A 12,357-nucleotide genomic window follows, 5' to 3' on the forward strand; every position below is an offset into this window, starting at 1 on the left:
CTTTCCTATGCAATGTATTGGATGGGTGTCAGTGGTCAAGTCTGCCTGCCTATGGACAATCAGAGACAGAGTGCACCCACACAGACATACACATTCAGTGTCTTGAGTCTCCTTTCAAAGGAAGTATTTTACATGTCATATACATATGTAATACCCTTTGCAATACTTTAAGCAATAAAACAAACAAACAAACAAACAACAACAAAAAACAAAACAACAATGAGGTATCATCTCACACCTGTCAGACTGGCTATCATGAACAAATCAACAAACGACAAGTGCTGGAGAGGATGTGGAGAAAAAGAGACACTTGTGCACTGCTGGTGGGAATGCAGACTGGTGCAGACACTATGGAAGACAGTATGGAGTTTCCTCAAAAAACTACAAATGGAACTACCATTTGACCCTGTGATCCCACTTCTAGGAATATATCCCAGGAAAACAGAAACACCAATCAGAAAGGATATATGCACCCATATGTTCATAGCAGCACAATTCACCATAGCTAAGATCTGGAAACAGCTTAAGTGCCCATCAGTAGATGAATGGATTAGAAAACTGTGGTACATCTACACGATGGAATACTATGCTGCTGTAAAAAAGAAGGAATTCCTACCATTGCTAACGGCATGGATGGAACTGGAGAGCATTATGCTAAGTGAAATAAGCCAGTCAATGAAGGAAAAATACCACATGATCTCACTCATTCATGGATAATAGAGACCATTATAAACTTTTGAACAGTAATAGATACAGAGGCAGAGCTGCCTCAAACAGATTGTCAAACTGCAGCAGGAAGGCTGGGGAAAGTTGGGGGGCAGGAGGGAGGGGTATAAAAGATCAACCGAAGGACATGTATGCATGCATATATGCAAAACCAATGGACATGGGACGCTGGGGGTGGGGGAGGCCAGGGGATAGTCAAGGGCGGGGGAAAAAAAAGACATATATGTAATACCCTTTGTAATACTTTAAGCAATTAAAAAAATAATAAATAAAAAATTAATAAAAAAATAATAATAAAAAAAACACACACAAAAAAACAAATTAAGTCCAACGAGGGTCCTTTATTGCCGGTGAAAAGGGAGGGAAAGAATTTTAAAGTCATAACCAAAGGCAAGAACATAGCACTAGAACGATTTGTTTCTCCAAATGCCACAGTCCCAGGTGCTCTTGCCGTGGCTGATCCATGAGTCACTGAGTCCCATGACGAGGCTGCACAGGCTGCGAGGTGTGATCATCCGTCGCAGGAGAAGCCTCTCCGTCCCCAATGCGGGCAGTGCTGCCAGCTCCCCTGCTTGGTCAGTAGGTACCCAGCACAGCTAGGCGTGAGGGCTTAGAACTCTGAATAGTGCAAACACTTAAAGAAAATACATTCCAGCCGCCTTGCTTCTCCAGGCAAGCACTTGAAAACTCCAGCTGGCTGGAATGAGTTTGTTCAGCCTCCCAGCTAGACCCAACAAGGTGCAATTGGGGAGCATGGAGGCAATTCAAATGGCACCTGTCCCACTAGTAATAAAAATAAAGTATGTTTAATGAGGCTAATGGCAGATAAACACACAAAAGAGACCTAGAGTGTAGACACAGCCCAAAACAAGTACTTTTGTAAGTGTAGTGTGAGCAGCCAGGGAGCACATGCTTGACACATTCTTCCTGGGGTCATGAGAGTGACCCTCCTATAAAGTTCACAGGCAACAGACTTCCAAAGGGGCATGACCCGGCAGCAAGGGCCTTACGCTGCTGCAAGCTTCAGAAGAACAAGGAGATGGAAGAGAAGGAGGATGGGTCTACTGGACCTAGGGCACCCCTGGGAGCAGGTGCTGGGGGGCAGGCCTTTTGCTGGGGCTTCCCCATGCCACAGTGACCAGGCTGTGCCAGGCAGGGAGAGCCCACCAGCCTCACCACTGCAGGAAGCAAACTCCAAAAGAGCAGACGCAGATGGCTGAGTGCTGAGGAGGCTTAACGTGAGTCCCAAGGGTTTCAAGAAACACCGGTGGTGATTGTGTTTTCTACCTGGAGCCACTGAAAATCCGTTTTGGGAACACGAGAAACGAAGGGAAGATAGCTACAGGCATGGACTATGTTTCTTAAACATAGGGAATGACAGACAGAACATAACATTTCATTATCATGGACAACAAAAAGCAAGTCAAATATCCTGAAAGATTATCTTATAAAAATACCTACATTAAATTTTTGCCTGAATGCTGTAGCATCGATTTTATAAAAAGGCAGTCTCTTTAAGGATCTGGCTCAGGAATATACGAACATCACACAACAGATATCAAAAGTAAGACAGCTCAAAAAGCATCTTAAGGGATGTTGCAACTGGTGTGCCATGAAACAAAATGAAGTATTCTTATTGCATAGAGAAGATGAGGTCACTTTCATTTGCATAATACTGCAACTTTTAGATGGAGAGATGCCATTGGGTACGTATGAGAAATTACTTTGGAATTCAGTCTGACTTCTATGTAGTCCAAATCAGTATCCGAGTGGCGTCTAAGCTGCTTGTAACCTTGGGCCACAATTCCATTTCATGACTGTGATCGGATTTCAGACAAACCACTGGCAAGGCTGCATTCACAAGTAGTTGTGGCCACCTGAACGGGGGTTGGAGGTTCATCTACCACATGACCAGCATAGACTTGAAATAAATCTGCTGTGTCCACAGTGGAGAGAGAATAGTACCTGGTGACAAAGAGGCACTAGTTTTTATGGCATCTGTGGGCAGTTAGAGCAGTTTGGCTTTTTAGTGATGACACACCAGTGTCCCAGTCCCCAGGAGAAAGGGTACGAGGAGAAAATGAACATGGCCTCAGCTGCACCACCAGTAGGGGCAGTGCTTCCTTGGAAGGGAGGAGGGAGGGGGAACCAATAGCAAAAGCCCAAAAGCAGGAAACATGGCTAGCTTTCAGGGAAGGGCCCCTCTGGGAAGATGACACCCAGCCTCTCCCACACAGAGTGGAAGTCCAGCTGCTACGTGTAGGGGAGGGGATGGGATCTCAAACCAGCTATGGGAACAGCACACATCAGACCCAACCTCACCCTCATCCCCACCACACACACACACACAACTAAGTCCCAAACCTTCCTCAGAGAGGGAGGAAGGACATTTGGAACAAAAAGCTCATTCCATCAGCTTCCAACCCAGAGCCAAGCAGAGCTCTAGAACTAGCCGTCTCCATGTCTCCATGTCTCCATGTCTCCGTGTCTCCGTGTCTCCATGTCTCCGTGTCTCCATGCCTCCGTGGCAGTGAGAGCTGAGCACCGACTCAAAGTGCGCCCCAACTCCCCTGGAGGCATTTCTCCTGGCCCCACCAAATCTGGTATTTCTGGCCTCTTCCCAAGAAATTCTGGGTGCCTTGGTCCTCTCCAAATGTCTCATTGAAATGACATCTGCTCAACATCAGAAGTTTCCTCTTCAAGAGAGTTCATTGTTTAGTGCACAATATCCTGTAAATACACAAAGTGGCCAACTAGCGGGGAAGATCCTGCATTTCTAATTGTGAGCATGAGGTGGAGGGAATGCTGGTCTCCTACAACATCTGCTTGGAAGGAGCCCAGATGTATCAAAAGTCCAGTATCAGGCTCATAAGCCCCTTGGCTCCCTCTGGGCGGACCATAATATCATGGAAGGTTAAACCCCAGACACAAGACCTCCCTTCCTTATGCCAGAAATCCCAACATAAGCAACTTGCTAATTTAGGAGCAGCACAGCTTTAAGGTTATTTTTAATGCAAATGACTATGTGCCCCCTCAAATACCTCCCTGCAGATTCTTGAAGTTCTGTCTTTAATAACTTTTATCTGTGGACTAGCAAAATTCTCTTTAGCTCCTCTCTTAAAATGCAGGTCTCCCTGAGAGACATCACACATCCAGAGCCTACCATCTCCTTCCCCACAGGAGAAGCAAGGAGGAGGGGAGTGTCCTGAGGGCTGGAGAGAGGGTACAGAGCACAAGGAAAGGAAGACAAGGACCTGAGACAGACTTGACCACCATCACGAAGTGCCAACGAGCAGCCCAGCTGGTACACTCCTTCCATCCATGACCGTCTGAAGCACATGCGACCCCATCCGATGCAGGACAAACCAGGCTGTGGGTTGGAGGTAGGGTGACCTTTTACTTATCCTCCATATCAGAACACTTTCGATAGTAAAAAGGATGTTGGGAATAATTACTTCTGGATAATAAATATAATGGGGACTTGCATATCCTGGAAAAATCCAGAAGTAGGATTCTCTCTGAGACCTTTGTGGGCAGGGACTGAAGCCTTCCCACTTTGGTTTTTGTTTTTCGTATATTTTTTCCTAGTGTATTACTTGGGGCTTCTCTGAAGAGCTAGCTGAAGAGACACAAACTTCCCAAACCTGGAATTCATGACATCAAAAACCAGTGGTCCACAGACTGAACAGCTCTTGTGTGCTTCCTGTAGGAGAGACCAAGGAAGAGCCAGCTGAGGGGCAGGGCACCTGCGTGCTCCTAGTTCTAGCACAGAGAGGTCACAGTGCAGCTTCGAGAATGCTCATCTCTTCTGCCGACAGTGCCAGAGTCAAGGCCAGCATGTGGGCATGGCCAGAGCACTGCCTCTCCTGCCAGTCATTTCTTCGCATCCCTGCCCTCCAGGAGACAGAGGCGGCAGTAGTCTCAGGTGCCCACAGGAAGAGAGTGTCTGTGATTTGATTTTTAGCACAGCGAAAGGATCAGTAGTTCAGAAATCCAGTAGACTGTCACACCCCACCCCAAACTTAGTGAGATATCATGTTCTAAACACACATATACACAACACTCTCTCTGACGCACACACACATACATCCACATTCTCAGACACACGTTCTCCCCAAAGCTACCAGAACCCACTGCTCGGGCTAGAGGCCAAACACCCTCAGAGGTGCATGAGGTGGGGCCCAGTCTTCACTCCAGACTCCACTCTGCCAAGTCAGAGGAGGGCGGTTCTCACTCCACTGCAGACTCTCCCAGCGAGTGGGATCCAGCCAAGTGGGATCCAGCCATCATGACCCCTCTCTTTTGAGTCCCAGGCAGCACCCCTCCCTCACCCCACATCCTGGAAGTGGGAGTTGGGGGTCACAAGGGCTTGTGAATCACAGCAACACCTAAGACAAAAGGGGGAGAATATTATCAACTCAGTCTCTCCAAAGAGTCCATGAATATAAGACATCCTAAGCCGCAGCAAGGGAAAACTAAATTGCAATCCTACCTCTGCCACTGGGTCAAGCTACACTATAGCCTCTTGACCTCTTTAGACTCCATTCCAATATGATTCAGTGTCATCTAACTGAACCCCCCAACCCCCAGTGCTAAGTTCTATCCTCGAATAAACCAGACATGTCTGTATGTGGTGCAGTTTTAGCCAAGTTGAACCACACTCAACAGCCAACTTGTAAATCCATGTATGACCCTGCACCCCTCTGCAATGGATGAAGCCACATAGCAGATACTGGGGAGGTTGATTCCGTCAACATCCCCCCTAGTTTCTGACCTCCATACAGAGGCCAGCAGCTTCCCAGACCCTCTTTCAGTTGGAAGGGCCATGTGACCCAGTCCTGGCCAACACGATTGTGATGCAAGTCTGCCAGTGCTACGACCTTGGCTTCGCCCCTTGTCCTGCCTGGAGTGCTCAGGCAAGGCCCAAGGGGCAGCAGAAGCTACTGATGAAGCTGGTAGGACAGAAAAGAGTAAAGCCTGGCTCTTCACTCACCATCTGAGCCTACAGACCTGCCCTTAACTTCTTTCTGCCCGAGACAAACACAATCCTTTCATACTTGAACAGGTAACTGTGAACTTTTCTGGTACTTGCAGCTGAATAAAACCCTTACATGTAGGGTCTAGAATGATAGTACCTGGAGTCTTATTTTAATATATTCCCATGACTATAAAACCTCCTGGTTGAAGGTGAAATTAAGAGAGCATTGCTAAAAGAAACCGCAACCCCAGTAGTGAGATTCCGCTAAGAAATCCATTTCATGGTCACTTCTAGACAAAGGTACAGACATAAAAGCTTACCTGTATCAGAACCAGAGTCCTCAGACCCGATGTGCTGCCTGACCTTGAGGACATCTCACTGCATCTCAGGCTTCCCGTTAATAAGGTAGCTTTTTTTTTTTTTTTTTTTTTTTTTTTAAAAAAAAGCAGGTTCCTGTTTTTTTTTTTTTTAATATAAACTTTCTCTTTTTATTTTAAAAGTAAAATATTCCCATTATTGATAATTTGGAAAGTAAAAAAGAATACAAAGTAAAAGAACTTTAGTCCCTCATACAAAGAGAATCACCATTACCTTTTTGGAATATTTGGCTTCTAATATAATCACAATAATTTTCTGAGTGGTTTCCATGTGCTAAGCACTTTCCAACTATAATCGCATTTCATTCTTACAACAGCCCTAAGAGGCTTGGTATAATTTCATTCTCATTTTACAAATGAGGAAACAGAGGTTCAGTCAGATGGATTACCTTGCCCAGAGTCCCAGGGCAAGGTCATTCTAAGCATCACACCTGAGCGTTCCCCTCTGGTCAGGCATGCATGGAGCCAAGGAGTGTCCCTCGCTGGCCCCACTGCCTCCTACTAGAAATGCCCTGCCTGTCCCATGACGACTTCAGGAAGAAAATGACAGTCCTGGTTTTAATAATTAACCTTGAGAACAGAATCACTCTAGGACAAAAATACCTCTAACATCTCTTATATTGAGTAGAGAAAAATCCTAAATGAGCGGGTGAAAGTAAAATAAGTTCACTGCAATTGAAGCCCTGTGTTGACAGAATGTGGGAGGTGAGCCTTTGCCCTGAAATCCAAACAAGGAGGAGTGACTGACCTTTCTAACACAGAAAGGGGATGGGAATACCGTCAGCGTCGTCCTTATGTGGACTAAATGAGATAAGGGTCTTCAAATACTTAGGATTATGCCTGGCACATTGTATGTGCTCAATAAGCACGTTAACTCTAATTATTCCAGTTTCTGGAGAACCAGATACAAGGCGTGGGGCTACATGATGGAAATATGTTTGTTTCTCTCCCTATTGACCCCTGACCTCTGCAACACCAGCTCTGATCCTGCCCCTGCACCAAACCCATCACACACACTCCCCAGGAATAAGCCTCCTGTATTCCTTCCCCCAGTCTCTTGTGTGGAATGCTTTTCTCCCCCAACTCGGAGCTGGGGTCGTACCAAGGGCATGGTTTGAGAGTCAGACCTGGTTTGAATTCTAACTTTGCCATTTTTTTTAGCTGCGTGGTCTTGAGCAGATTACTCAAACCCTCTAAGTCTTAGTTTCATCAGACCCAACCCTTGAACCTCAGTGTCATAACATGGAAGAAAACAGTCCCATTTGACCAGAGGGCTGTTGGCTGTTGAAAACATCTACACTGTACTAACACACTGCTCGGGGGCACAGGGAGGAGGCACAGCAAAGGTCAGCTTCCATCTGCCCTCAACGTTTAATCAGCCCCATCTCCTCAGCAGGTATTTCCTGACTCTGCCAGCTCTCACCTGCTGTGTCCTAAAGCCTGTATAGGCTTAGAATTTATGTGTGCATCATCTTGTATGTCCTGTTTTGTGTAGGCAGATCTTAACTTCCAATTTCTGGAAAGCAAGAACTGCATCTTATTCCACCTAGACCAGCACAAAACAAACCAGGAATGGCAATAAAATCCCAATGCCTCTTATATTGACTTAGATCAATTGGAAGAGGCTCCCTAGAGCGTTATGTAAAGATTTCTGGGCAGCCCTGTGAAATTCAGTGCCAGCCCTCTCATGGCAGGTACTGGTCCAGGAGGCTGCCATAGAAACACTGACTCAGGGGCCATGATCGCCTCTGCTGGGCCCAGGGGTAAGTTTGGTTACAGATACAAAGGAGGGAAAAAAGAAAGAAAGAAAAAGAAAAGACTTCCGAGGATACGTTCAGGTTTGCTGGGGAAACAAGTGCTAATTCTGAGTATCTGTATGAGTACAGAATGAAGGAGTGGCCATGCCTGGAGGAGGCTCTCAGTTCCAAGTCAGCAAGCTTACCCCCGCCCCCCCCCCCACCCGTACCACCGTGGGGTGGGGTGGGGTGGGGTGGGGTGCACTGACCTGCGTAGCTCCGCCCCGTGCTCATGTTGGTTGGCAGCAGCGTCCATTTGTCAGTGGCAGGATTGTAGTACTCCACCGAAGCCAGGTTGCAGGATCCATCATCCCCTCCAACCACATACAGGAGCCCATTCACTGCACAGACCCCTGGGCATCAAACAGAAGCCACGGGAAATATGATAGCAGGAGCACCAAGGACTCGACATGGACAAGCGGCCAATAAATCTGGATTGCCTTGGAGGCTCTTCTTCTCCGCTTCATGGGAGCAAAAAAGAGAGCTGGCTCCACAGGTCTAAGCTTGTTCAATAAAAGCACATACTGAAAACAGCCACTGGCTCTGCCGCCCCCTTTCTGACAGGTCACTTCTCTGACCAGGGAGCTTTCATACTACAGGGCCTTGCAATCGCTCCCTGTTCCCGACTCTATAAGTAGGTAGAGCACTAAGGGGACAGGCCCATCCACCGGAGTGCTGGCCACCGGTGCACGCACAACTCATGCCCAGCCTGAGCTGCAGGATGAGACAGGTCAAGGGATTTCACGTACCCTGCTTCCACTCTGCTTGAAAGCTTTCCCCTGATCAACCCTATTATATTCATACCGTGTGCAGCTAATGGTGGTGTCTCTGACCCCTTCACATTTCTGGGGTCTAAGTCCACACACTGCTCCCAGGGATGTGGCACTTCACTCACCCTCCTCTCAGAGGGAGCTGGTCTGGGGGCAGGGTGTCATGAGCGGGAACTCAACGTAGAAAAATATAATTCTTGCTCATCAAGTCTTTAAAAGGCCATAGTCTAATATACTGTGCATTTTTTAAAATTAGAATAAGAGGCTGATGATGCTCAAAAAGTAGTAACTATCAGTATTGGTGAAGATCCTCTCAAATACTGCACCTTCTTCCCAGGTGGTGTCGAAAGCACATGCGCCCCCTCTGACTCAAAAGTGCATTTCTGGCCTTTTATTCTAAAAAGTAATTTTAGATGTATGCATTGATTAACTATAAGGACAATTTATAATAACCAAAGCATTACTTATAGAAAGGGTGGAAATAATCTACAATGTCCCATAGTAAATTAGTTAAATTATGATACGGGCATTTAAATAATATCATAAATATATTTATAAGATATTCATGAAAGATTGTAAAGTGAATTAAAAAGGCAGGTTATCAAACACTATTACAGAGTGATTTGATTTCTGTTATAAAAAACAGAAATATCTATATGTGAATGTGTGTACAAATACACATTTACATCTAAATTTAATTCTCAGACTGCAGATAGACTAGCTGTCTTGCGGATTCTGTAATTCCTCAGCCAGGTGGCTTAAAGGACAAGTTATATCACAGCAGGCTTAGACAATGAGCAAATGAATAAGCTCTCTGTTTACAGTTTCAACAAGTCAGCTACAAATGGGTTTAACAAACAGGTCATTTGAGTTAAAGGAAATAAATCTGCCTGGAAGTCACCTGTTTGTCTTTCTAACCTGGGAAGCTGGGCTAAGCCAACCTTTCATAGAGTAAGGAGGCAGAAAGTAGAATCACCAACACAGGACATGGCCCAAAGGGCAAAGTTCTAAAATAAAACAGTTGAATAGGGGTCTTGAGCTCCAGGAAGAAAAACCTAAACACTCTAAGGCAGTGGTTCTCAACCTTCTGGCCCTTTAAATACAGTTCCTCATGTTGTGACCCAACCATAAAATTATTTTCGTTGCTACTTCATAACTGTAATGTTGCTACTGTTATGAATCATAATGTAAATATCTGATATGCAGGATGGTCTTAGGCGACCCCTGTGAAAGGGTTGGTCGACCGCCAAAGGGGTCGCGACCCACAGGTTGAGAACCGCTGCTCTAAGGAAAATCATTTCTGTAAGAAAGGAAAAGGGTAGGCAAGGAAAGACAGGAAATACAAAGAAGGGAGTAAGGGAAGTGGCTCTATTGGAGAATGAATCATAAATCCCTACACAGGTTCCCCTGAAAGGAAGCAGACTGGTTTCAGGCGGGAAGTGGGAGGTTCTCAGAGCCAGGTCCTGGCAAAGAAAAGATAAAACCAAGTGCTATTGTCCGGTCATGTCCTCAAAGCATCGATGGCAACCAGAGGGCTGTTCTATGTCCATCTCTGTGCACTGAGAGTCATCACCCTTCCCTCTCAGTGCATCTCAGTGGGGACCCTGTGGCTAACTTTTGGGATTCCAAGCTCTCCCTCCCCTCACCCAGAGCCCACCAGCAAATGGACACTCCCTGTTCATGAGACAGCTCAGCCCCAGCCTGGGAGTCTTTAGGGCCAGGGTTTGCAGGGAGAAAAAGACCACAACCCGAGGGAGACAGAGAGAGCAGTCACATTACCTGCATTGCGTCGGCACATGTTCATGTCTGCCACCTGCTTCCAGGTGTTTGTTCCAGGATCATAAACCTCAATGCTCTTCCTCACCAAGGGCCCATCGTGCCCACCTGTGGCATACAGCTGTCCGCTGAGAACCCCAACCCCTGAAAGGCAGAACACAGTGTCCCCGCCTCAGGCTGGCTGTAGTGACCAGAAACCAGGAGGCCTGGTGTCCAGTCCCAGCAGCTACCACCAGCAGGGTGACATGGGAGTGCTGGTTTGTTCCCTTGTACCTCAGTGTCCTCATCTGGAAAACAAATATGATAACCTGCCGCCTCATATGATTGTCAGCCTTTACACATCAAAATAAAAAGCAAATATGACCCCATTTCTACTTAAAAAAACAAAAACATATTTTATATGTGCATATACATAATATGTGTATGTAAGTGTAAATAAGTGGGGGTTTATATACAAAAAAGGGGGGAGGCACTGAAACAGGGGTCCTCAAACTACGGCCCGCGGGCCACATGCAAATACAAATATTGTATTTGTTCCCATTTTGGTTTTTTTTGAAGATATGTGCAGTGTACATAGGAATTTGTTCATAGTTTTTTTTTAAACTATAGTCCGGCCCTCCAATGGTCTGAGGGACAGTGAACTGACCCCCTATTTAAAAAGTTTGAGGACCCCTGCACTGAAAGAACACAACATTAAAAGGAGTTATTTCTGAGTGGTAAAATGGTTTTTCTTCTCCTTTCGCCTAGTTTTCCTTCACTGCTATATTACTTTTATTACTCAGCCCTTTATCAGCCGTTGGACAGGAAGAGTTAAAGAGGAACCCAGCCACACAGTGGGTGTGCTGAGGTCATTATTGCGACCTCCCAGCTAGTCTGGAAGCAGAAGCCCTTCTCCACTCCCCCCACCCCTGTTCTCCTCTAGATGGCAGGGAAGGGCATCAAATCACTCAGTATTGATAGGCCTCAGCTGAGTGCTAGAATTGCATCATTCACAAGTTTTAGTATAACCCTTAAAAAATGTTTAATATAGCCCTGGCCAGTTTGGCTCAGTGGCTAGAGCAGTGGCCTGCAGACTGAAGGGTCCTGGGTTCAGTTCTGGTCAGGGCTGAACTTGGTTGCAGACTTAACCCCTGGCCCTGGTCTGGGCACGTGGGCACGTGGGCATGTGGGCACGTGGAGAGGCAACCAATGCATGTGTCGCTCTCACATTGATGTTTCTGTCTCTCCTCCTTCCACTCTCTCTAAAAAACAACGGGAAAAAATCCTCAGGTGAGGATTCACAATATAAAACAAAAATCCTTTAATACAAGTCAAGAAAATCAAAGCCAGAGGGGAGGAGGGTGGCACAGTACCCTAGGAAGAACAACCTGGTGGCTGGGACACCGGGTCCTGGCCAAGTCTCTCACATCCCGTTGTTAGGGGGCTGGACTAGATCAGCGGTCCACTGCCCCACGGACTCCTCCGGACACGCTGCAGCTGAACCAGCGGACTACAGGGCTTCACTCCCAGAGACCTGGGCGGGAATCAGAAAAAGTACCTCACGTGATGGGGAGGTGCAGCCAGGTTTTAAACCCACAGACCCAGGACTTACAATGTTTCCCTGTGCCTGAAGGTAGGCTCTTAACAAATATTGTTTGAATGACAAAATACGTAAAATCTCCTTCAGCAATTATGCTGGTTGTCTAGTGGCTCCTTGCAGTTGCCCTAAACCGACAGCAGATGGTAGTGATATATCAGCAATGACTATCTAATGGGCTTAGGACAGGGATTTTCAACTGGTGTGCCGCAATAATTTTAAAACAGGCATTATTTGACTATAGTCAGGGGTACTGACCTCTTTCCCCTTAGACTGTCAAATAAAAAACACAACAATAGCCATTTCGTGTGAATGAATCAAAATTATACCTATTTTTTTGCTGATCAGCAAAAAATAT

At 46.2% G+C, this 12,357-nt stretch overlaps 1 protein-coding gene across 1 annotated transcript in view; it reads right to left on the reverse strand.

Moving 5' to 3' along the window:
• Window positions 1-4,309: 4,309 nt before the first annotated feature.
• The window catches only part of LOC308531456 (uncharacterized protein), a gene marked incomplete at its 5' end in the record, with an annotated part of 45,511 nt that continues 37,463 nt past the window's right edge, over window positions 4,310-12,357 (reverse strand). The window contains 3 exons of the mRNA XM_081108384.1: window positions 4,310-5,114; window positions 8,087-8,230; window positions 10,427-10,567. Coding sequence (XP_080964510.1) covers window positions 5,086-5,114; window positions 8,087-8,230; window positions 10,427-10,567 — 314 coding nt within the window. The 3' untranslated portion in view covers window positions 4,310-5,085. The remainder of the gene's footprint in view (window positions 5,115-8,086; window positions 8,231-10,426; window positions 10,568-12,357) is intronic.

This window comes from Myotis nattereri (assembly GCF_964212035.1).
Source record: "Myotis nattereri genome assembly, chromosome: 15".
Lineage (NCBI taxonomy): Eukaryota > Metazoa > Chordata > Mammalia > Chiroptera > Vespertilionidae > Myotis > Myotis nattereri.